The sequence below is a fragment of the Podarcis cretensis genome (assembly GCF_951804945.1).
Source record: "Podarcis cretensis genome assembly, chromosome: 9".
Classification (NCBI taxonomy): Eukaryota; Metazoa; Chordata; class Lepidosauria; order Squamata; family Lacertidae; genus Podarcis; species Podarcis cretensis.
The window spans coordinates 62,694,865-62,719,388 of record NC_137178.1 but is presented as its reverse complement, the minus strand read 5'-3'; the positions used below and the strand labels follow the sequence as shown (position 1 = coordinate 62,719,388).

Here is a 24,524-nt window from a genome sequence, read left to right as displayed (position 1 = left end):
TAGGGGGTGGGTAACCCTACCCCACCCATTCAGCCCTAGCCGGTATGAGCCAGCACTGCTTCAGGTGCAGTGGATAAGCTGCCACACTCTGCTTCCCTGCTGCCTTGTTAGGATTTCTCTGTTAGTCATTCATCAGCAACTAAGAGGGTTTTTTTAAAAAGGGTTTTATCTTTATTTAGCAACTAAGAGCTAATGTTCTTTTGATGGGCAAGTTCAATAATTATTTCGTTTTCATTTGTAATGTAGGGTCCAAGGTAATTTTGGCCGGAGGCACCAAAGTTCCTTATTCTCACAAACCATTGCTACTATATAACGGAGAATTAACTTGTCAGACTCAAAGTGGGAAAACCAACAGTATCTTCCTTAGTACACATGGCTTCCTTGGCCCACTGAATGACTTGGAACGTAATGAGCTGAAACAAGTGCTTATACAGACTTTAATACTAAAAAGGTAGCCTTCCTTTCAATTCCAGTACACCATCGATACCCAAACACCCGAGATCTGACCATGCTTATTGTAGTTGTTGCCTTTGTTTTGTTAAAATTTTTGCATAGGTTTTCTGAGGCTTGGGAGGTGTGCAAACTTCTGAATGATCCTTCAAGTTGGAATGAGCTTGCCAGAGCTTGCTTACACCACATGGAGTTGGAGTTTGCGACACGTGTTTACCGGACAATCAGAAATGTGGGAATGGTCATGTCGTTGGAGCAAATAAAGGTAAAAGATACACATTTAAATATTACAGTCTGTTTGTTTGTTTGTTTGTTTTACTTACTTGCTGTGTGGGATTATTCTAGTCCATGGGTTGATATCTCAGAGCATAAGGTTGGGCAGAAGAACATGACTTCAGGCCAAGTGCAAAGTATGATGTCAAAATCATTAGCAGTTGAATCTGGTAATAAAAACAACCCTGGTAAAGGGTTCCGTTCCATACCTAGCAAAGTTCAAAAGCTTTCAAAATATTTTTAATTGTGCTATGTCAATAAAATACAGTATTCTGATCTGATGACTTCTTGAATTCACGAGGACTCTTATTCCACATGAATCCTCACGTTTTAAGTTCTCCTTTCCACAATCCCTAAGACTTTTCATTCCTTTGTGTATGAGCAGATGAAGCTCCTTTTCCTTGAGTCTTTTCTGACTTCCATATGCTATAGCAATGCATCTCTGGCAGCTTGTCTAATGTTAATCCAATATAATAGGGACTTCACACATTTCTGTGTTTTGTTTTTCAGGGCATAGAAGACCACAACCTTCTAGCAGGGCATCTTGCCATGTATACAAATAACTTTAATTTGGCTCAGGATTTATATTTGGCGTCTTCTTGCCCAATCGCCGCACTTGAGGTAATAAATTGAGCCACCTAATCTTTAATCAGATGGGGCAGGGGATCATAATCCTTTCCATTTAAATCAACACTTCTTTTGTTAATAGATGAGGAGAGATCTACAGCACTGGGATAATGCACTTCAGCTAGCTAAACGCTTGGCACCAGATAACATCCCCTTATTATCGAAGGAGTATGCTGTGCAGCTGGAATTCACGTATGTTCTCTCTTAAAAGCCTATCAAATCTAGCTTTTGTCATAGAAAACTATTATTGGCTTGCATGGTGTTGGAAAACAAAGTTTGGAAGCATTTGAGAAAGGGCAAGGTAGTTAGTGTAGCTCAGGCTGGGGTTTGATATTGGGATACTGGCTGCTGTTCATGTACTTCGTAGAAGAGAAGTCTGGAAAGTTAAAACCCCTTATCAAACAGCCAGGTCACTATAGATCGGTGTAGAGTCAATGTAGTGCAGACATTTTGGACTACAACTTTCATCATCCCTCGGGCTGGGGTGTTGTTTGGACAGTTTTGCTGGATGGGGGTTATTGCTGCTGGCTTTTTGTATCTTTATTTTAGGTTGTCTTGTGATTTATGTTGAAATTGTTCAGTTTGGTTATTTTAAAAAATGTTTGTTTTACTGTTTTTGACTACTTTTTGACCACTACTTTTGTAGTTAAATATTTTTTCCGTGTTGCAAGCAACCTTGGGCATGGTTTGAACTTTGGGAAGGCGGCTTACTAATAAAATTATGACCATTGGCCTTGCTGACTGGGGCTGATGGGAACTGTAGTCCTCAACTGGACACCATGTTGGTTACACTTGCTCAAGTTGATCTCTTTAAACAATTAAAAAAGGCTGGGTTGAGAAAAATTAGAAGTTCTGGGAATCCATGCTGAGGCGCAAGGAGCCAGCAACTTCTACCAGCATCTATCTGTAAGCTAAACCAGAAAAGGGGTTGGGTGATGGTACCTTAATGAAGACCTAACAGCTAGTGAGGGTGGGCTTCCAATACAGGCAATTGTTTAGTTGGCTCCACCCTTGCTGCTCCTAGCAGCAAAAGCACACAGCTTGACACAGTCTTCTTTATGACTTTTAGGTGTCATTTCTACTGATATTGGACTTCACACTCATAAAGCCATCTATCTGGAAGTCCCCTAAGAATCCCTTCAGTGTCTCATTCATGTCATAATATAACTATGTCAATATATGTATAATACAATCTGACTTTTTATTTTAGGGGTGATTATGTGAATGCTTTGGCCCATTATGAGAAAGGGATTACAGGCGATAGTAAGGTAACACTCTATTGTTGGTGATGACATTATGGTGGACTTTCACCCATGTAGTTAATTATTTTAATGATTTGCTTTAAAATCTTATTGCTTTAAAATCTTACTGTAAATATTTATTTGGCTGAGGCTGATCTTGGATTAGAAATGTATTTTGTCACTTGAGCTGCAAAATATAAAAGCAGGAGATTGCTGTTGAAATAGTCGCTTTACAGACCCCTGATTCTTCATTTACCACAATTTTGGCACAGAAGAATAGAGTGGTTTGTTTTGCTCACTTAATTAGATAAATATTTGCTTTGTATTTATCTTATTTTAAAGGGTAACTGGTAGGACAGTTGATCTGAGAGAACTCTTGTTATAAGGGAGTGTAATATTTTATTTTCTGTGGATGTGTTTGAAAACTGGTATGGTGCATCTTAACTACTTTTTGCAAATGACAATATTATAAACAAAAATAGTTAACTAGTCTAAATAGGAAGAAAACCCTTCTATTTTATAACTTTTCCCTTCAATACTTCCGGAATAACGGTTGCTGCGTTTTCAAACTCTGTCTTTATTTTCTTCAAGCGTGTGTATTTTTCCCATATTTTTTTATTGGTGCATGTTTATGCTATACTCCTTGTTGCCAGTTCCAAGAGCATGATGAGGCCTGCCTAGCTGGAGTTGCCCAAATGTCCATTCGCATGGGTGACATTCGCCGGGGTGTTAACCAAGCCATCAAACATCCGAGCAGGATGTTGAAAAGAGACTGTGGAGCTATTCTGGAGAGCATGAAGGTAGCTAGTGCTTTGAATACAGAAAGGAAAAGATTCACAGTATGAGTTTGCATGCTTTAGACTAACTTTTGTTTCCCTGTTTGTTTTACAGCAATTTTCAGAAGCTGCCCAGCTCTATGAAAAAGGGCAGTATTACGACAAAGCAGCATCGGTATATATCCGGTGCAAAAACTGGTAAGCCCCGGTGTTGCATTCCTTTAAAATTACAGCACAAGGATAGGGAACCTGTGGCCCTTCACATGGAGTTAGCTTCCAGCTCCCATCAGCCCCAGCCTGCATGAATAATTGTCTGGGCAAATGTGTGGATAGCTCAGTTGGTTAGAGCGTGGTGCTGATGACACCAAGGTTGCAGGTTTGATCCCCATATGCATTGCACGGGATTGGCCTAGATGATCCTCAGAGTCCCTTCCAACTCAACATTTCTCTTGCTTTCCTGAACCAGTAGTCACTTTTCTAGCTTTTTGAGATTTCACTCAATTCCCAAGTGTATTATCTCAGCTGTTAAGAGCTTGAAACTTTGCTTTTTAAGAAGAAAGAAATGTAAAATTCTTGGGAAGCTGAATTGCCACATTCTGCACTTTTTCTGCACTTCACCAGTATCACAACATGCTGATCCAGAATAGCTCTTCTGTGAAGTGAAGGGCTGAGATTTAGCAGAATCCCCACTTAGGGAACAAGCAGGGGAGCTGATTTCCACCAGTTCCCCCTTCCCCATGGAACCTGCCCCACTTCTCATGCTGCTCTGAAGGTCCTCTGACCCCCCTGGACCAAAGAGGAGATTGGGGGTGGTGCACACAAGGCTACAAGGGGAAGGAGGAATCAGCAAAAAAACATCTTCCCTCCATTCTGTGAATGAGTGGTCTGTGGATGGAGTTTTGTTCACGGAACCCTGTGATAAATGTTGTTGTTTAGTCGTTTAGTCATGTCCGACTCTTTGTGACCCCATGGACCAGAGCACGCCAGGCACGCCTGTCTTCCACTGCCTCCCACAGTTTGGTCAAACTCATGCTGGTAGCTTCGAGAACACTATCCAACCATCTCATCCTCTGTCGTCCCCTTCTCCTTGTGCCCTCAATCTCTCCCAACATCAGGGTCTTTTCCAGGGAGTCTTCTCATGAGGTGGCCAAAGTATTGGAGTCTCAGCTTCACGATCTGTCCTTCTAGTGAGCACTCAGGGCTGATTTCCCTAAGAATGGAGAGGTTTGATCTTCTTGCAGTCCATGGGACTCTCATGAGTCTCCTCCAGCACCATAATTCAAAAGCATCAATTCTTCGGCAATCAGCCTGTGATAAATAAGATACCCAATTACCCTAGTTTGAAGCAGTGCCCTATGTTCGTCAGTTATCTTAATTCTTTGTATGATGGGATTGGGGCGGGGGGTGGGGTGAGAGAAAGCAATTAAAATAATGTGTGTGTGTGTGAAATTACAGTTATAAAATAGAGCTGTTTCTGTTGTCCAGGGCAAAGGTTGGTGAGCTTCTCCCTCACGTATCTTCTCAAAAGATACACCTTCAATATGCCAAAGCAAAGGAGGCAGATGGCAGGTATATATATTCCTTTCTGAAGTCAAATCTGATGCGACAGTCATACTTACATTGGAGTTCGGGGCAGGTTGCTCTGCCAAGTTCAGCAGAACTTTGATCAAAGAAAGTGTGGGAAGGGTAGCAGCCGAACATTGAAACATTTGAGGATTGAAAATTAATTACTTATTGCCATTATTTCTGTCCTGCTTTCCAGGATACAAGTCCACAATAAACAACATTATTAAAAACTCATGAGCCTTCCCAAGGCAGCTGATGGTATAGCAGTCCTCCAGTAGGGAGGGAATAATCCAGCCAGAGCTGACCGAGGTGGTATTCGCCTGCCTCCTGCTCTCTCCTGGAATCCCTCCCACAGGACAGCTGATGGAAGAAAGGCCCTCTTTTTCTGCTGAAGTTTTCAAATCAACTACCAATGTGATATGACATGTTGTTATTCCTTTAAGGAACAACAAAACAAAAAACATGTGTTTCCAGAATTAATTTTACCTCTTGTTTTTATCCCTTATAAGAGCAGACAGAAAAGGTTCAAAAAAGAGTTTGTTCTCCCCGCTCCATCTCTTTTATTTCAGATTTTCTAACCTCTGCCCAGTGACTTAGTATCTAGAGAGAGAGCATGAAATCATGATCCCCTGCCCCATTCTTGTTCAGTTCATCTGGACTTTGCATGTGATTAAATTTTATATAGCAAAACTTAAGCAACAATAATTTGTTTAGTCCATAAAGGGTGCGCTAATTTGAAAGTTATTATTTCTTGTTAGAAGGAATTGGCATCTTTAATAGCCCCCCCCCCATCAAATATGGGAAGGTGGAATACAGAATATTTCTTACCACAGTTTTTAAAAAGCCTTTAAACCTGGATACTCACCAATACTGGTTGTTCCTAGGTTTTTTTTAAGATGTATTTTATTTGACAACTGGTTTCGATTGTCAGTTGTTGAGAGAAAAAGCGTTATAGTCTAGCTCTATAAGGAGATATTTGCTGTTGCTAGGTACAAACTGGAAGAAAATTTAGTCAGAGTCAGATTTGAGACAAGACACTTCTAATAGCATCAAAATTAATAGGAGCCCCCCCCCCCCCAAAAAAAAGTTCTGGGAACCATTTGGCTCTATGAGTCTCTGTGGTAAGAGTTAATAGTATCTGATATAAGGTACCTACATTGCATGGGGTTGTTTCCAGACTTAGTCACACTTAAAACTAAACACACTGAAATCAATGGGCTTTTTAATAATAATAATAATAACAACAACAATCAATCAATCATCAATAATTAATCATTAGTCATGATCCAACCTATATTGCATAAACTGGTTACCAGATACCAGCAAAAGCATAATTTATCCTTATTTAGTAAAGTGTTTTTAAATGAGTAACAGCCTGTAGCCCTGGGAATTTTGAGGACTGAACCTGAAGTGTCTATGATGATCTCTCTTTCTAGATACAAAGAAGCCGTCTTGGCCTATGCAAATGCCAAGCAGTGGGACAGCGTCATCCGGCTATATTTGGATCACCTTAATAACCCAGAGAAGGCTGTTAGTATTGTCAGGGAGACGCAGTCACTTGAGGGAGCCAAGATGGTAGCCAGGTAACTGCAGCTATAGTAACTAGTTTTCAGACTTTGAACAGAGTTCTAACTCTGTAGAATTGGTCAGATTATATATGTGCAAAACCCAATCTTTACAATTTGCTTTTAAAATATTTTGTTTGACTCTTTTCAAATGAGAGAGGCTAAAAAGAACATTTTTAAAAACAATAATAGAAAAGAGCCCCTAGGTTTTGGAAAACATTTTTTTTAAAAAAATCCATTTCAAACAATTCTGAGCTTTAAAAGTACCGTATTTTTCGCCCTATAGGATGCACTTTTCCCCCTCCAAAAATGAAGGGGAAATGCGTGTGCGTCCTATGGGGCGAATGCAGGCTTTCGCTGAAGCCTGGAGAGTGAGAGGGGTCGGTGCGCACCGACCGCTCTTGCTCTCCAGGCTTCAGGAGAGCCGCAGCGCCAGTCCCACAAGGTCGGGGGACAGCGGGGAGGCGGAACGCCGCCATCCCGCTGTCTCCCGATGTGGTTTGGAGGCTGACGGCGAGGAGACGCGTGCTTCTCCCGGCCGCCAGCCCCGCAAGCTCCGGGGACAGCGGGGAGGCGCAGCGCGTCCTCCTTCTGTCCCCGGACCTGATCTGCAGGCGGGCGGCAGGGAGAAGAGCGCTTCTCCCCGCTGCCGGCCCCACAAGCGCCTGGGGGGGAAATAAAATTTTTTTTCTTTATTTCCCCCCCAAAAAACCTGGTGCGTCCTATGGGCCGGTGCATCCTATGGGGCGAAAAATACGGTATAAATTCATTTTGACATGTACCAACCCCATTTAACTTTTATTTTAATGTTTGCTTTCTAGTTGTAGTAACAAAAGGAAAAGCAAACTTTTATTGATTCTATGATACGATTTTATGTACATCTTTATATGCGATTTACACGGATTTTGTTTTGTTCTCTTTTGATGTTGTCTAAGACTAATTTCAGGAATAGAAAAGAGCGTATGGATATGGAAGATTTTTTTCATATTTTTTTTCCCTGAAACTGCCAGATACAATTTTGTATCTAGTTTTCCTGCAGAAAAACATTTCAGGACTAATTTGATCTCTCCAAATGGAGTACTTCACCTTCCACCCCAAATCAGAGATGGAGAACCTGGGGCTTTCAGCTGTGAGTGGGCTCCCAGTTCCCATCAGGCCCAACCAGCAGGGCCAGTGATCAGGAATAATGAGAGTTGTAGTGCAATAACATTTGGAGGTCACCATCCCTGCCTTAGATGAAGCACCAGAAAACACGACAGCAAGGGGTTGAGAAGGACCCTTGCAGTTATAGGAGCCTGGAGGTGTTCCATAATTCAACCTCCTTTGTACAGAGCCACCAGCATGGCTGCAAACTTAAAATCTAAGGATCTGGAGTTGCCTAGTCGACCTTATCCATCATACTTGCCATCTGAGAGAATAAACAACTATTTTACTTTTAAAAGACAACTGAAGGCAGCCCTCTTTAGGGAAGTTTTTAATGTCTAATGCTGTATTGTTTTTAATATTCAGTTGGAAGCCGCCCAGAGTGGCTGGGAAAACCCAGCCAGATCGGCGGGGTATAAATAATAAATTATTATTATTATTATTATTATTATTATTATTATTATTATTATTATTATTATTTATTGCCAACCATACGTATGTATCCTCGGCATGTTTCAGGTTATTGTAGCCTGGGTGGGAGATTAAGTGGAACATAATTGCAGAGTGGGAGGTCTTTCCCCCCCTCTTGCACCCAGCTGGTAATAGTGATTGAGCTGCTCGTGTTTTTCAACATCAACTTCGTTGGTCTGGTCATGTTGTTTGTATGCCTGATTATCGTCTTCCAAAGCAACTCCATTCCAAACTTAAAAATGGAAAGTGTAATGCTGGTGGTCCACAAAAAAGGTTTAAAGACTGTCTCAAGGCAAATCTTAAAAAATGTAGCATAAACACTGACAATTGGGAAACACTGGCCTGCAAGCGCTCCAGTTGGAGAACAGCCTTTACCAAAGGTGTCATGGGCTTTGAAGATGCTCAAACTCAGAACGAAAGGGAGAAATGTGCTAAGAGGAAGGCACACTTGCCAAACCCTCACCATGATCAACTCCTGCCCGGAAACCTATGTCCCCACTGTGGAAGGAAATGTGGATCCAGAATTGGCCTCTACAGTCATGTAATGGACTCACTGTTATGATCGTGTTCATGGAAGACAATCTTACTCAGCTATGAGTGATCACCAAAGAAGGAAGAAGACTATTTTGGGGGGCTGAATAGGAACCAACTCATGTGGCTCTTCTTGCCTGACTCCTAATGAGCTTGCAAGCATACAGAATCTCTGCACCTGTCCTCATCATAGCATTGGTGGAAGCAAGATCATGCCCTTGGTTTTTAAAATAGTATGGAAGCCTATGAACAAGGCCTGTCTTGTTTTGTTAAAGCATTGTACAGCATGTAGTGTTTTTTTAATGTGTTATTAATGAATAATAATGATATAGTAGGCTCAGAGATATGATTGTTGAAAATCTGCCCTGAAGAGTAAGCTTAACGCAGCTTACAACTGGTTATGGGATGTAATGAGAAATGCTGCTTCAGTGTTAAAAATATTGTGGGTGCTCCTGCAAATCATTACATGGATTTCATGGATTCTGTTCATTATACTTTAAAATAGTATAACAGATTTGTTAATTTGGTTTAGATTCTTTCTGCAATTGGGTGACTATGGTTCTGCCATCCAGTTTTTGGTGATGTCCAAGTGTAACAACGAAGCTTTCTCGCTGGCCCAGCAGCACAATAAGATGGAGATCTATGCTGATATAATTAGTGAGTATTGCAGCCTCTTGGATACTGTTTACCACTGGAAAAACACTGCCAGTGCAATCCTATACATGTCTAATCAGAAGCAGGAGCAACCCAGTCAGTTGGATGGGGTACAAATAATGAAATTATTATTGTAAGAAAGTCCTATTGACTTTCTTTCTCTCTCCCCCCCCCCCATCTATTGCAGGTTCTGAGGACACCACTAATGAAGATTACCAAAGCATTGCCTTATATTTTGAAGGAGAGAAGAAACATTTTCAGGCGGGCAGATTCTTTCTTCTGTGTGGTCAATATGCACGGGTTAGTATAGAAAGTTGCTGAGTCAGGCTAAGGGCCAACCTAGATGAGACATGGGAGATCTGTGCTCTTCCAACGTCATTTTCTTTGCTTTGAAAATAACTGCATTGGGTCTAATTTAGATCAGAACTAAAATGCTGGGGATGGAAGACAGGTGCCTGTAAAAAAAATTGTCCATGCCTAATAGCAGTTTACAGATATTTAAAGGACGGGGTCAGGGCGGGGAGAGGAAGAGCGAAAGACATAGGACTCTCCCACTATCTTCTCCCTGTAATTTCATTCAATAGCAGCACTGCTCCCAGTTCCACACTTCTCATTAGCCCAGTTCTGCACATTTCTCGTGTTATTCTGGCTGAAAGGTGACTCTTGCTTGCCAGGATGGAGAGAGAGGTGTGTCTGACCACACCTGCTTTTGCCACACTCGCCATTGGTACGTGGACTTGGGAAGGTTGTCCACGAGGAAATGTGGCCCTCGTGATTAAAAGAGGAGGCGAGATTTAGGCAATACATTTAGCACCAAAGCTTCCTAGACAACTGTTTAGGAGAGCACAAAATGCTGCTATATTGTGTGTATTATCCAGTTAAGAACCTGAACATCTTTCATGAAGTAGAGACATTGGGGAATTAGGCTGATGCTGTGTTTTGGGGGCATATCTAGATCTCCTGGCCATTTTTAAAACTACCAACCTAGTCAGCCAATTGGTTAACATTAATTTCTAGCTTTTGAAGCACTTAGTAACATAAGGCACATTCTCCTTAGAAATGCAGATGATTTGAAGAGTAATTTGTTTGTAGAGAAATACTCAGATATAAGGCATTAAATGCTGTATATGGGTTTTTTTCAGGCATTAAAGCACTTTCTGAAAAATCCAAATGCGGATGATACTATGGCTATAGAAATGGCAATAGAAACGGTAAGAAACATCATCTAGGAAGGGGAAGATTCTTCCTTTTACCAGAAACTCAGTATCATTGCTATAATTGATTAAGCAGAGAACCAATGCCAGACTATTTGTTTTATATTTATTTTACAGCCTGTATTTTACTTTTCTTCCAAAATTGGAACCCTTTACTTATTATGTTAATATCCTCTACTTTAGACCCTTCAATGTGGTATAATTACTTGTAATTAACAGATTTGTAGGCCTAGGACACCACATTATTTGTGGCTTGACTGTATAAGTGTTGTTCATTTCACATAAAAGAACCTTCCCTACAGTGTGTTGTGTTACTTCATTCACAATTTATTTTCAATAGGTAGGACAGGCGAAAGATGAAGCTTTGACCAATCAGCTTATAAATCACCTTATGGGAGAGAGTGATGGAATACCAAAGGTACTAAATTCCAAATATAGACCAATGTTTAATATAATTGTTCCTCTATTAGTTTCGTTTTTTTAAATTAAATGGCCTCTGGTCTAGATTTTCAAACTCAGACCCTATCTGCACTATACATATAAAGCAGTACCATATCACTTTAAACAGTTGTGGCTTCCCCAAAAGAATCCTGGGCAGTGTAGTTTATACAGAATGCTGAGAGTTGTTAGTGGGTCACTATTCTCCACACAGAACTACAGTTCCCAGAGCCCCTTGGGAAGAGAAATTAATTGTTAAACGTCTTTGACAATTGGCAAACCTAGATTTGCCTTAATGTAATGGGTTGTAGAGCACAGCTGTCAACTTTTCCCTTTTCTTGTGAGGAATCCTATTTGGAATAAGGGAATCTCCCTTAAAAAATGGGGAAAGTTGACAGCTATAGTGTAGAGCGGCCCTAGTTTCAGGGTAGCAATTTACCTGTACGGACTGTTGCTTTTTTTGTCTGTTTCTGAGAGACTGACTGTGTCCATACTGCATTAGACCTGAGTATGACTCCTGAATTTTGCCTGTAATCTGTGGTTCATTGGCAGAGAAATTGGAATAAAAGCCTAAGACAAGGAGGCAGAGGAAGCCTGGCAAATTGTATAAGAACTGAGCTGTGGTTGCTGCTGGCAGTATACCAAAAGCTAGTTTCCTTAAAAATATTCTCTGTGCTAAGACTGATGTTGGGTCTGGTTCTATTTTGCTGTGTATTTGTCATCTCTGCACATTTCTTCCTCTTACATAAAATTGGGATGGGAAATGCTTTGAAACCAAATCCATTTTTAATAGTAGACATAGTTTTACCTTGTGCAATCATGCTCATTACTTTATTTAACAAGTTTTATTTGGAATAGTTCTATTTTCTCATTTAAAACATTTGTTCTTCTAACTGCTTTACTGCATCTGCCATAGTCTCTTTCTGTGAGTAATTTTTTTTTACTTTAACCAATCATAGCTGCTATTTAACTTTTTGTTTTTAAAATAATTTATGAGGCTGCTTTCTATAGTATATGCACTTACTCAAGTGTAAGACCCATTGAACTCAATGCGTAGGATTGTGCTGTAAAAGGACAAGACTCTACACTCATTGTTTGCATCATTTGTGGAAAATGACTTGCAGCATTTCTGAACCCCTATCCCACAATGTTTTAGGATAATTTATAATGTTGGGGTTATGCTGGCTTAACTAGTTTTCAGCCCAGAACATATTCACAGTAATTAAACTATTTCAATCAGTATTAGCTAGATAACAGAGGGATATTAACTAATGTATACTGTAATAATTGCATGCTACAGTGTTCTAATACCATTTATGGCTTAACTTGTCCAGTTTAAACATAGCTGTTTGGCATAAACTGATTTGATAAAAAGAAACTGAAATGTTTTATGTTTGGAAACTTTAAAGACAAATGCTTATTTATTTTTTAAAAACTATTACTAAAAATGGGAGGGAAAGCTGTATTTTTAAAAAAGCTATCACTAAAATATTTTTTCAGCTGAGATAATTTCAGCTGATTTTATTGTGTATTGCAAAATAACACTTTAACCCTGTGGAAATGTTCAGATTTTATGCGTGTATGGGAAGCTGTTCGACAAACTAGCTCAGTAGTGTAAAAAAATTGTGGAACCAAGGCTTTCCATATGCACACAGAAAACCTGGGCAAACGTTGCTGTGCTTAAAGCTCAGCAGCTCCTCAACAGTTCTGCCTGAAGTATGGTTAAGATGCATGTGTGGATAAACAGACTCTGTCTTCTCTTATTCATCTGTTTCCTTGCTCTAATAAAGGAAGCCAAGTATCTGTTTCGGCTGTACATGGCACTAAAGCAATACCGAGAAGCTGCCCGGACGGCCATAATAATTGCCAGAGAAGAGCAGTGTGCAGGTAAGGCACTTACGCTTCCAGCAGTCTACAATGTTTGTGCACTTGTGTTTTGCTTGGAGCAATAAATACGACAAACGACAAGAGCAGGAGGGCGAATGAAGGGGATGGAGACAACAGTGTGAAGCATCTTCAGTGCTTTGCCTTTTCTCTGCAGAAGCTAGAACTGGCATGGGGTTGAGATTTGTACCTTGTCTCTCATTTTCTCCCTGCGCTTCAGCATTTCTTACTGCTTGTATTACCTACCTGTAGGCCTCCAGGTGCTTTTGGACTGCATCTCCCATCAGTCCCAGCCAGCATGACCAGTGGTCAGGGATGATGGGAGCTCTGGTCCAATGGCATCTGAAGGGCCACAGGTTTCCTGTCCCTGCTCTAGACGTTGGTGGCTGGAGATGCAAATTTTTTTTGGTGAGCTTGATTTCACTAGACAAGTACTGTCTGTGTAAGATGCCTTATATGCTGGCAGTTACTAATACAGTCTTACTGGTAAAGGTAAAGGTAAAGAGACCCCTGACTGTTAGGTCCAGTCGTGACCGATTCTGGGGTTGCGGCGCTCACTTTACTGGCCGAGGGAGCCGGCGTATAGCTTCTGGGTCATGTGGCCAGCATGACTAAGCCACTTCTGGCGAACCAGAGCAGCGCATGGAAACGCCATTTACCTTCCCGCCGGAGCGGTACCTAATTATCTACTTGCACTTTGACGTGCTTTTGAACTGCTAGGTTGGCAGGAGCTGGGACCGAGCAACGGGAGCTCACCCCGTTGCGGGGATTCGAACTGCTGACCTTCTGATCTGCAAGTCCTAGGCTCTTTGGTTTAACCCACAGCGCCACCCGCATTCCGGCGATGCGGTCTTGCTAAATTTACTTAAATCAGCTGAAACTAAGAGAATCTGGAATATAAGGAGGCACAGTATCCTTCTGAAATCTAATTAGTATTTTTTGTCATTTATTTATGAAAAAGGGAACTACCGAAATGCCCATGATGTTCTCTTCAGTATGTATTCGGAGCTGAAAACCCAGAAAATCAAAATACCGTCTGAGATGGCTACAAACCTTATGATTCTACACAGCTATATTTTAGTAAAGGTAAAGCCTTGAAAATATTTATGGAAACTTGTGAAAAATGGAATGCATATTGCCCACCACTGCCTTATCCTAATAACTCAAGCGGATTCCTGATCACTTTGGGAAAATGTGTCTAAAATGCTTCATTGTTTAGCTCCAAAGTTCTCAAAGGGCCTCACACACTGTGTGTGTGTGTGTGTGTGTGTGTGAGAGAGAGAGAGAGAGAGAGAGAGAGAGAGAGCGCGCACCACATGGCTGGACAGACCTTCAAGATTGCAACTGTTTAGCTTTGCGAATAACTCACATTTCTCTCTCAGATTCACGTTAAATGTGGCGACCATTTGAAGGGAGCACGTATGCTCATTCGCGTGGCCAACAACATCAGCAAGTTTCCATCCCGTAAGTGTTAACTATACTGGGAAGTGGCACCTGCCATTCTCAACCTTGCATTTCCCAGACATGGTTGGACTACAACTCCCATCAGCCCTGGTCACTGGTCCTGGTAGCTATAGAGATGATGGGAGTTGTAGTCCCATGACATCTGGGGACCCAAGGTTGAGAAAAGCTGCATTATGTAGACCAGCTGTTAATGGGGGTTATTACTTCCTCTTTGCGTCATATAATTGAACAGATGACCAGAGAGGGGACGATTGGTTTCCCTGTCAGGGCACTGGATGGGCAGAAAGGCTAAACCTCTGCCAACTCCAGCAGTATGTCTACTTCAACTTTTCTTTTTGCTGCCACCATCACAATTGATGTGGTCTTGAGTGGGGAGCAGAAAACTTGCTTGGGGGCCTATACCAGACCACCAGGCCAGGGGTTAACCATTGCTGCTTTAGGAATTACTCCCAGTTAGTGAATTGCCCAGAGGCATGTAACTGAAATTCAAGCATTGGTAGAGATGGTGCTGGAGCAAGTGGAACTTCAGTTTTACCCAATGAAACATTTCTTACTTTCTTAGAATATTTGCATGGATTTACTAGAAATATATGCAGCTAATTGATGCCAGCTGTTGGGTGTCGTTGCTATTCCTACCCCTTCCCATGTGTTTTCTCTAAAATTCAGGAAAGTCAAATCAATTAGCGGCTCTCTGAAAATCCAAAAAGTTATAACTGGAAGCCAAAAATGAAGGACCATAGCCCAAGGCTTTCTATTGCCATTGAAAATAAAATTATTGCCATTGTTCTTCTTGTAGACATTGTGCCCATCCTGACTTCAACAGTCATTGAATGTCACAGAGCAGGACTGAAGAAGTCAGCATTTGGTTTTGCTGCAATGTTGATGAGACCAGAGTACCGTAATAAAATTGATCTGAAATACAAAAAGAAGATTGAAGCCATGGTTAGGTGAGTTGTCTCTGTGTAACTGAAGTTTGGAAATGCATTGATAAAAGTTAGCTTGAGAGTATAGTGGCAGTACTCGAAAACTGCAGTTTGATGCACACTTACTTGGGAGTAAGTCCTATGAAATGCAGCAGAACTTACTTTTAAGTAAATATACATTGGTATTGGCTGTTAAGCAGAGTTATCCACAACCACAAATTTTAGTCTGTGCCCCAACCCTGCAAGCAACACATGTAATAATATTACATGCAAAAGCAGGATCCAGGAGACATTTCAATTGTTTTGTTACGTATCAACCTGATTTATTTGAAGACAGCACTCCAGAAAGGTTTGATGATGTTGCCAAACCACCATATATGAAAATAAGTACCTTTGACTACGCACCCCCTCCAACAAGTAGCGTTGACTTCTTTAGATATTTGGGGTAGCCTCACCTGTGTATAATGCCACCTATGTTGTTGTTTAGTCGTTCAGTCGTGTCCGACTCTTCGTGACCCCATGGACCAGAGCACGCCAGGCACTCCTGTCTTCCACTGCCTCCCGCAGTTTGGTCAGACTCATGTTTGTAGCTTCGAGAACACTATCCAGCCATCTCGTCCTCTGTCGTCCCCTTCTCCTTGTGCCCTCCATCTTTCCCAACATCAGGGTCTTTTCCAGGGAGTCTTCTCTTCTCATGAGGTGGCCAAAGTACTGGAGCCTCAGCTTCACGATCTGTCCTTCCAGTGAACACTCAGGGCTAATTTCCTTAAGAATTGATGCGTTTGATCTTCTTGCAGTCCATGGGACTCTCAAGAGTCTCCTCCAGCACCATAATTCAAAAGCATCAATTCTTCGGCGATCAGCCTTCTTTATGGTCCAGCTCTCACTTCCATACATCACTACTGGGAAAACCATGGCTTTAACTATACGGACCTTTGTTGGCAAGGTGATGTCTCTGCTTTTTAAGATGCTGTCTAGGTTTGCCATCGCCTTTCTCCCAAGGAGCAGGTGTCTTTTAATTTCGTGACTGCTGTCACCATCTGCAGATATCATGGAGCCCAAGAAAGTAAAATCTCTCACTGCCTCCATTTCTTCCCCTTCTATTTGCCAGGATGTGATGGGCCCAGTGGCTATGATCTTCGTTTTTTTGATGTTGAGCTTCAGACCATATTTTGCGCTCTCCTCTTTCACCCTCGTTAAAAGTTTCTTTAATTCCTCCTCACTTTCTGCCATCAAGGTTGTATCATCCGCATATCTGAGGTTGTTGATATTTCTTCCGGCAATCTTAATTCCGGCTTGGGATTCATCCAGCCCAGCCTTTCACATGATGAATTCTGCATATAAGTTAAATAAGCAAGGAGACAATATACAGCCTTGCCGTACTCCTTTCCCAATTTTGAACCAATCAGTTGTTCCATATCCAGTTCTAACTAGCTTCTTGTCCCACATAGAGATTTCTCAGGAGACAGATGAGGTGATCAGGCACTCCCATTTCTTTAAGAACTTGCCATAGTTTGCTGTGGTCGACACAGTCAAAGGCTTTTGCATAGTCAATGAAGCAAAAGTAGATGTCTTTCTGGAATTCTCTAGCTTTCTCCATAATCCAGCGCATGTTTGCAATTTGGTCTCTGGTTCCTCTGCCTCTTCTAAATCCAGCTTGCACTTCTGGGAGTTCTCGGTCCACATACTGCTTGAGTCTTCCTTTTAGAATTTTAAGCATAACCTTGCTAGCGTGTGAAATGAGTGCAATTGTGCGGTAGTTGGAGCATTCTTTGGCACTGCCCTTCTTGGGGATTGGGATGTAGACTGATCTTCTCCAATCTTCTGGCCACTGCTGAGTTTTCCAAACTTGCTGGCATATTGAGTGTAGTACCTTAACAGCATCACCTTTTAAAATTTTAAGTAGTTCAGCTGGAATACCATCACTTCCACTGGCCTTGTTATTTGCAGTGCTTTCTAAGGCCCATTTGACTTCACTCTCCAGGATGTCTGGCTCAAGGTCAGCAACCACACTACCCGGGGTGTATGAGCCATCCATATCTTTCTGGTATAATTCCTGTGTATTCTTGCCACCTCTTCTTGATGTCTTCTGCTTCTGTTAGGTCCTTACCACTTTTATCCTTTATTATGGTAATCTTTGTACGAAATGTCCCTTTCATATCTCCAGTTTTCTTGAACAGATCTCTGGTTCTTCCCATTCTGTTGTTTTCCTCTATTTCTTTGCATTGCTCGTTTAAGAAGGCATTCTTGTCTCTCCTTGCTATTTTTTTTAAATCTGCATTCAATTTCCTGTATCTTTCACTATCTCCCTCGCATTTTGCTTGCCTTCTCTCCTCCGCTATTTGTAAGGCCTCGTTGGACAGCCACTTTGCTTTCTTGCATTTTCTTTTCATTGGGATGGTTTTAGTTGCTGCCTCCTGTATAATGTTACGAGCCTCCATCCATAGTTCTTCAGGCACTCTGTCCACCAAATCTAAATCCTTAAATCTGTTCCTCACTTCCACTGTGTATTCATAAGGGATTTGACTTAGATTGTATCTTACCGGCCCAGTGGTTTTTCCTACTTTCTTCAGTTTAAGCTTGAATTTTGCTATAAGAAGCTGATGATCTGAGCCATAGTCCGCTCCAGGTCTTGTTTTTGCTGACTGTATAGAGCTTCTCCATCTTTGGCTGCAGAGAATATAATCAATCTGATTTCGATGCTGCCCATCTGGTGATGTCCATGTGTAGAGTCGTCTCTTGTGTTGTTGGAAAAGCGTGTTTGTGATGACCAGCTTGTTCTCTTGGCAGAACTCTATTAGCCTTTGCTCTGCTTCGTTTTGAACTCCAAGGCCAAACTTGCCAGTTGTTCCTTTTATCTCTTGACTCCCTACTTTAGCATTCCAATCCCCTATAATGAGAAGAACATCCTTCTTTGGTGTCACTTCTATAAGGTGTTGTAAGTCTTCGTAGAATTGGTCAATTTCAGTTTCTTCAGCACCAGTGGTTGGTGCATAAACTTGGATTACTGTGATGTTAAAAGGTCTGCCTTGGATTCGTATCGAGATCATTCTATCATTTTTGAGATTGCATCCCAATACAGCTTTTGCCACTCTTTTGTTGACTATGAGGGCCACTCCATTTCTTTTACGGGATTCTTGCCCACAGTAGTAGATATGATGGTCATCCGAACTGAATTCGCCCATTCCCGTCCATTTTAGTTCACTGATGCCCAGGATGTCAATATTTATTCTTGCCATCTCATTTTTGACCACATCCAACTTACCAAGGTTCATGGTTCTTACATTCCAGGTTCCTATGCAATATTTTTCTTTACAGCATTGGACTTTCCTTTCGCTTCCATGCATATCCGCAACTGAGCGTCCTTTCGGCTTTGGCCCAGCCACTTCATCAGCTCTGAATCTACTTGTACTTGTCCTCCGCTCTTCCTCAGTAGCATGTTGGACGCCTTCCGACCTGAGGGGCTCATCTTCCAGCATCATAACTTTTATATGCCTGTTGTCTTTGTCCATGGAGTTTTCTTGGCAGGGATACTGGAGTGGCTTGCCGGTTCCTGCTCCAGGTGGATCATGTTTGGTCAAAACTCTCCACTATGACCTGTCCATCTTGGGTGGCCCTGCACGGCATAGCTCATAGCTTCTCCGAGTTATTCAAGCCCCTTCGCCACGGCAAGGCAGTGATCCATGAAGGGGAATGCCACCTATGCAGAAGTTTTAATAAGTATTTCCTGAGTTTTGCAGAAACCAATGTCAAAAATATATTTCATAAGTACTAGTGTTCCAGAGGCAGCTAATAGTCATTTACAGTAATAACTGTATTGCAAAGCCAATCTGCTGAATTGTCACCTGGTTGGAAGGATAAAGGCACTGTGGCTCTCCAGATGTTGCTGGATTATTGGAGTTGTAGTCCAAGTTTAATCTTGGCTTCCAGCAGACTCTGGTTCATATGCAACATAAAGCTAGCCTCTGGTTTGTTTCCTCCAGCCTGGCAAGGCAGCAGAGGAAGAACAAGTTTGGAACTTTTGAGCTACATACAAATAAGCATGCTGCTTATTTGCATTAAGCATCTTTCATTACAGTTATTCACATTTATCATTAGCAGAGCTAAGCCTCTGTAAGCTAGGAAAGCAGTTCTGCTATCCTCGTAGATAAAAAAAACCCTGACCGGCTTTGTTAAAATGTCTTAATGGAATTTCTTTCTACTAACAGACGACCTGACACAGCCGAAGCGGAAGAGCCCACCACCCCATGTCCCTACTGTGAATTCTTGCTGCCTGAATGTGAGCTGCTCTGTCCTGGCTGTAAAAACAACCTCCCATACTGTATTGCCACAGTAAGTATCATTTGAATATAATAGACTACTCCTCAAGAAGGTGTAACTGTTCTTACCTTAAATTTCTAATGCTGAAACTGAAAAATCCTATTATTTGAAACTGGTTTGCACTATTTCACACTATTTGTTTCCACTCTGCAAAATCTCAGCTACGTGTCATTGGTTTAGAAACAAGTCACTTGCAGCATATGCACCCAATGGCCCCTGTCCACTATAGGTTGATGCAGAGCAATTTGGAACATTTTCCACCAGGTTTAATCACCCTCTTTGTTTTAGGGACGACATATGGTAAAAGATGACTGGACTGTGTGCCCCCACTGTGACTTCCCAGCCCTGTATTCAGCATTCAGAAAGTAAGTTGGAATCTTTTTCATCTTCCTTTAGGATATTACTTAAATGCCAAAGACATTTACCATGATCCTCAAAGCAAACCAGACACTTGATCGATTCAACATATACGTGAGATTTGCAGCCAATCATCCATCAAGTTTATTTTGAATTAAAAATTGAACTTAATCTTTGCTCACCTCTGAAACTCCTGGCCTCTTTTGTACCACTGTGTACACTAGATTTTCCTTCAGCTAGGTGGCACCATAACCTATGCCATCCCTGCTTAGCCAAATATGCCCTTCAGATAGGCACCAGCCATACTTTTTCCTTTTCTGCTCAGACTTCTCATTATATCAATTCTTTAAGCCCAACATAAAGCACCGTTACTTTCTCAAGGACCCCCCTTGCCTTTCCTAGGCCCCTTTTTGCATAGGTCCTTCTGTCTGCCCTGCCCAGCCCTTCTCTAGGATCATTGTATTCCAGCCAAATAGAACTTGTCTGCCCTGCATCTCTGTGAACTCAGTCAATCAGTGCCAGGGGCTCCATCACAAAACTCCATAGCACATAACAGTTAGGACTGAGTTAAAAGTGTTTGTGTGTCTGTCTGCAAGTTCTTCATTAACATTTTAATATGTATTGACTGGCTCGGATCATGTCCTAGCAGCATTCATTTCCTTTATTCTAAACCAGCTTTATTTGCTCTCAGTGAAGTCAGCATGTGGTCAAAATTTACTGCATACATAACTTTGTGGTATCCTAAATGATCCTTGGTTGGCTGGGATAACTCTAGGAAATGGGGCAAGACTCTAGCCATCTGCAGTGGAATGGGGAAAACAATACATATAAACATATTTGAGAAGTTGCAAATTTGCACGTATGATGGGTTTGTGGGGAGAACATCTCCACTTCCTCCATTCTGAAAATTGAAATGGACATATATTTAACACAACCCTAGGAATATTTCTGAACAGTTAACTTGACTTGTACAACTAGTATTACAAGTTCTGGGGATCATCTGATAAAGGCAAACAGTCTTTTTTAGTGGCTGGTCTCCCAGAGTATTCTGGACTTCATGTTAGGACACTGAGCTGACTCTAGGAGCAGTCCATGTGTTCACTGCATTTTTGCAGTTGGTGATATTAGGAATCTATTCCTGTTTGGCATGTTCCAAGTGCTGAAACCTGACAACATGGGCAGCGATACTTTTTAAGGGTATGCAGCCTCATATACCTTCAGCATCAACAAAGCACTTGGACAAAGAGAATCCCTTCCTCCATTGCCCCAGGGTGCCAAAATTATTCACCTGCAAGACCAGGCATAGGCAAACTCCAGCCCTCCAGATGTTTGGGATTACAATTCCCACCATCCCTAGCTAACAGGACCAGTGGTCAGGGATGATGGGAATTGTAGTCTCAAAACATCTGGAGGGCCAGAGTTTGCCTATGCCTGTGTAAGACAAACTATTTTGACCAGTATAAAATAAGCAAAATGACAGATCACCCTGTTTTAGGCATGTTGTGAAAATGTGTCTTTCTTAAACAGCTTGTTACAGTATGAAAGCACATGTCCCATGTGTTCAGAAAAAGTTGAGATTATGAGCCTTAAGAAAACTGCTGACTGTACACCATACCTCAAGCCTGAAGTGGAGCAATGATTGTAGTCGGGTAAGTGTTTCAACCTTGTCTCATTTCTGGAACTTTATAGCATCTTATGGACTAAAATTTTATTTAATGTGTAAGGGAGCAAACTGTCCAACTGGTGTCTGGTTTCTCTGGCAGTGATGTAGTTCTTGTTCTGACTTCCTCATTGATGACCTATATAATCACTGAGCCACCAAAATAAATTAAAAAATGCAAATGTGGCATAGGTTTAAAATGGGTGAATCCTAGGGCTCTATACTTCTTTTCAACCATCAGGTTGTGATTACCTCTGAAATGGCAGCAGCCTGTGTTTCATATGGCACAGGACACCCGGCAGGATGTTTTGAGATCTTACTGGGTGAAAGGCTATTAACGTAGTAGTGCAGTGTTGTCTGCATCATGTTGATTTGGCGGGGAAGGAATGCAGAGAAACCCTCAAGGGCCATCAAAGAGGTGATGTGAGTACAGAATCAGAGAGTTGGGTTGCTAAGGGCATCTAGTCCAACACACTGCAATACAGGAATCTCAAAAAATTAATGGAATATTGACTACTTTTAAATGCTAAAAATAGAGGGTAGTTTGTGGTCTTACATAGCACGGAGGGGAATTTTATAGGAGAGTTTGTTGAAATAATGTAGAAACATAATTTTAAAAGTTTGCCAATTGTTCTCGTTTTCCCAGAATGTTGAATCTATGTAGTTTGCGACATTTCATGTTTTTAGCTACCAGACTGGTGTTCTCCAATACAAAATGTTCAGAGTTAGAACATCTGTGTTTATTTTCAGGAGATAGTGGCTAGCCAAATGCTGCAACGCTAGAGGATGCTTCAAAACTTTAAGCCCAGTTGGTACGGCTATGCTTGAAATTATTTTATAGTTTATCAGATCTGTGAAACTGTAAATATTTCTTTTATAGAAATTTTGTACTATGGCCTTTTTGGTTTACAATAAATTTTTAATGCTAAAAATTAGTCTTAAATCTATGTAGTTGGCAAGATTTCTTGAAGATGGCAAGGGCAGGGTTGAAGTAGAGAACAAATTTGATTATTTAGGCCGGGGCCTAAATCCCAGTCGGTGTAAGATACAAGAAGTAAAAAAGAAAAATTGGTTAAAAATATGAAATTAGTTTTATTGCAATTTTTAAACATTGCTGTGTTCTCATAATGTACAAAAGAGACCAATCTATATACTATATATATATACAGGAATTGACAACATAATAATAGCTATTTTTAAAAAGTATCAGCTTTGCACAGATGAAATATTGTAAATGCAACAAACAGGCCAGTGTTTATTTTTTCTAGATGTTGTTAACTAAGCCACTGTGCATACAAATCAATAGAGAATTGCATTTAGTCCTATTTATTCAGTATATTACATATTTGTATTTGTGTAGTGATGATAAAATGACTAAGCTTGTTTTATCAACACCCCCAGCATAAAGTAACAGTTGCATAGCTGGTTCGGAGCATTTGTCAGCACTGAACCATTTACTTAGACTTCTTCTTGGCTTTCCCCTTTTTAGCATCTCCGTTCCTTTTTGGTTGCTTAGCAGTCTTGGTTGTCTTCTGCAGAAAAGAAAAATCAGTTTTTAAGTCAGATGGAAATATTTCTGTCCAAAGGAATACTTGCAAATTGCTTTTAAGGTCTCTAAAAGCACTAGAGCCGGGTTTTCAGCATTGTGATATAGCAGCAGCTAAATGCTGCTATACCATAATGTCTGAAATGTATCCGGCTGCTTCCTCCTTTCCATCTTAGGGGAGGTAGAAGCAGCCAGCTACATTGGCTGAGCAAGCCCCTTTACATTACCATACAAGCTGGAGGGTAGGGTCCCAGGGGCTTCCTTAAACTGCTCTGTGTGTTGCCTCCTCATGAGCAGGCAGGGGGTGGCAGTCTCTTTCCTCCTTGTTGGTCACTTGGGAGTTGTAAGACCAGCCACTTGCTTGTGTGGACGACTGGGTGCCCCTGGCTGCCTTCATCCAGGGTGTGCTGCATCTTTACCCTGGTCAATCACCCTGGGAGTAAAGACTCAGTCTATCCAGCCAGGTGGCAGTAGCCAAGCAGGTGGAGTTGGCCAACGCCCCCCCCCCCCCCCCCCGTTGGGGCTTCATTAAACTGTTCCACTGCAGAGCAGCTGAAAGAAGCTTCCTGCAGGTGAAACAGCAGCCACTCCTGTGTCCCTCTGGTGTGGCAGAGGGACTCAGGAGCAGCAACTGTCTCACATGTGATACACCACCGAATGAAGCAGCCATCATGGTCTAGCCCATGTATCAATATATCACCGAGGCCAAAAAAGCACACAACATTTCTTTTTTAAAAATACCACCCCTCCTTCCCAAGGGAAGCTGTAAGGAAAGAGAAAGTACGAAGGGATAAGTTGACCAGAACAAATAAAAGCATCTTTCCTGTAATACTGCCCTGCTCACATTTCTAAGTTCAGTGAACATAGAAAGGATGGGAATTAAAACCAAATGATTATAAGGAAAATTATACAGATGAAGAAAATTAACATCACATTTTATGCTTCATGCCAGAAAATCAGTAGTATTGAGGACAGTTTCTATTAAATTGCAAGGTTTCACAACTGCAACACTGCTAGCATGACAAAATAATGTCTCACGACAACATTTCTTCAGTAACGAAAGGTGGCATATGAAGACATCAACTTGCCAGTTTTCAGAGATGTTATAATACTAGTTTGCTTTCAGTGAGAAACCACAATCCTCGTAGGTTTAGATGTACTGTAAACTATCACCCATGCAAATAAGGCCACTACTACATTTACTCAGGCTTGGTTCCCCACAACATCTGCTTCCATGGGAAATGGAACATGTTCCCATGGAAATACACAGTATGCAGTGGAACTGCATTCCATGTGTCTGTCGAGAAATGCAAAGGTCAAAGATAACTACTATTTCCCACTTGCAAATCTTCCCTGAAAAGTCTGTATGGATTATTAATTTTCACATAACATTTTCCACACGTACACCTCCAGAGGAATAA

The 24,524-nt window shown here is 41.4% G+C and overlaps 2 protein-coding genes across 6 annotated transcripts in view; one reads left to right on the top strand and one right to left on the bottom strand.

Annotated features, from left to right (window-relative positions):
- WDR19 (WD repeat domain 19) overlaps nucleotides 1-22,489 on the top strand; it is a 40,312-nt gene extending 17,823 nt beyond the window's left edge. For all 4 annotated transcript variants that reach the window (XM_079989629.1, XM_079989631.1, XM_079989630.1 and 1 more), the window contains 21 exons: nucleotides 247-451; nucleotides 556-715; nucleotides 1,234-1,344; nucleotides 1,433-1,542; nucleotides 2,561-2,618; nucleotides 3,245-3,391; nucleotides 3,483-3,565; nucleotides 4,853-4,936; nucleotides 6,370-6,516; nucleotides 9,176-9,300; nucleotides 9,485-9,597; nucleotides 10,440-10,508; nucleotides 10,852-10,929; nucleotides 12,740-12,836; nucleotides 13,795-13,919; nucleotides 14,216-14,297; nucleotides 15,094-15,244; nucleotides 19,429-19,552; nucleotides 19,829-19,905; nucleotides 21,425-21,546; nucleotides 22,308-22,489. In XM_079989629.1, the coding sequence (XP_079845755.1) occupies nucleotides 247-451; nucleotides 556-715; nucleotides 1,234-1,344; nucleotides 1,433-1,542; nucleotides 2,561-2,618; nucleotides 3,245-3,391; nucleotides 3,483-3,565; nucleotides 4,853-4,936; nucleotides 6,370-6,516; nucleotides 9,176-9,300; nucleotides 9,485-9,597; nucleotides 10,440-10,508; nucleotides 10,852-10,929; nucleotides 12,740-12,836; nucleotides 13,795-13,919; nucleotides 14,216-14,297; nucleotides 15,094-15,244; nucleotides 19,429-19,552; nucleotides 19,829-19,905; nucleotides 21,425-21,536 (2,258 nt within the window). In that variant the 3' untranslated portion in view covers nucleotides 21,537-21,546; nucleotides 22,308-22,489. The remainder of the gene's footprint in view (nucleotides 1-246; nucleotides 452-555; nucleotides 716-1,233; nucleotides 1,345-1,432; nucleotides 1,543-2,560; nucleotides 2,619-3,244; nucleotides 3,392-3,482; nucleotides 3,566-4,852; nucleotides 4,937-6,369; nucleotides 6,517-9,175; nucleotides 9,301-9,484; nucleotides 9,598-10,439; nucleotides 10,509-10,851; nucleotides 10,930-12,739; nucleotides 12,837-13,794; nucleotides 13,920-14,215; nucleotides 14,298-15,093; nucleotides 15,245-19,428; nucleotides 19,553-19,828; nucleotides 19,906-21,424; nucleotides 21,547-22,307) is intronic.
- A 136-nt stretch (nucleotides 22,490-22,625) lies between these two features.
- The window catches only part of RFC1 (replication factor C subunit 1), a 40,839-nt gene continuing 38,940 nt past the window's right edge, over nucleotides 22,626-24,524 (bottom strand). For both annotated transcript variants that reach the window (XM_079989654.1, XM_079989655.1), the window contains one exon: nucleotides 22,626-23,089. In XM_079989654.1, coding sequence (XP_079845780.1) covers nucleotides 23,012-23,089 — 78 coding nt within the window. In that variant the 3' untranslated portion in view covers nucleotides 22,626-23,011. The remainder of the gene's footprint in view (nucleotides 23,090-24,524) is intronic.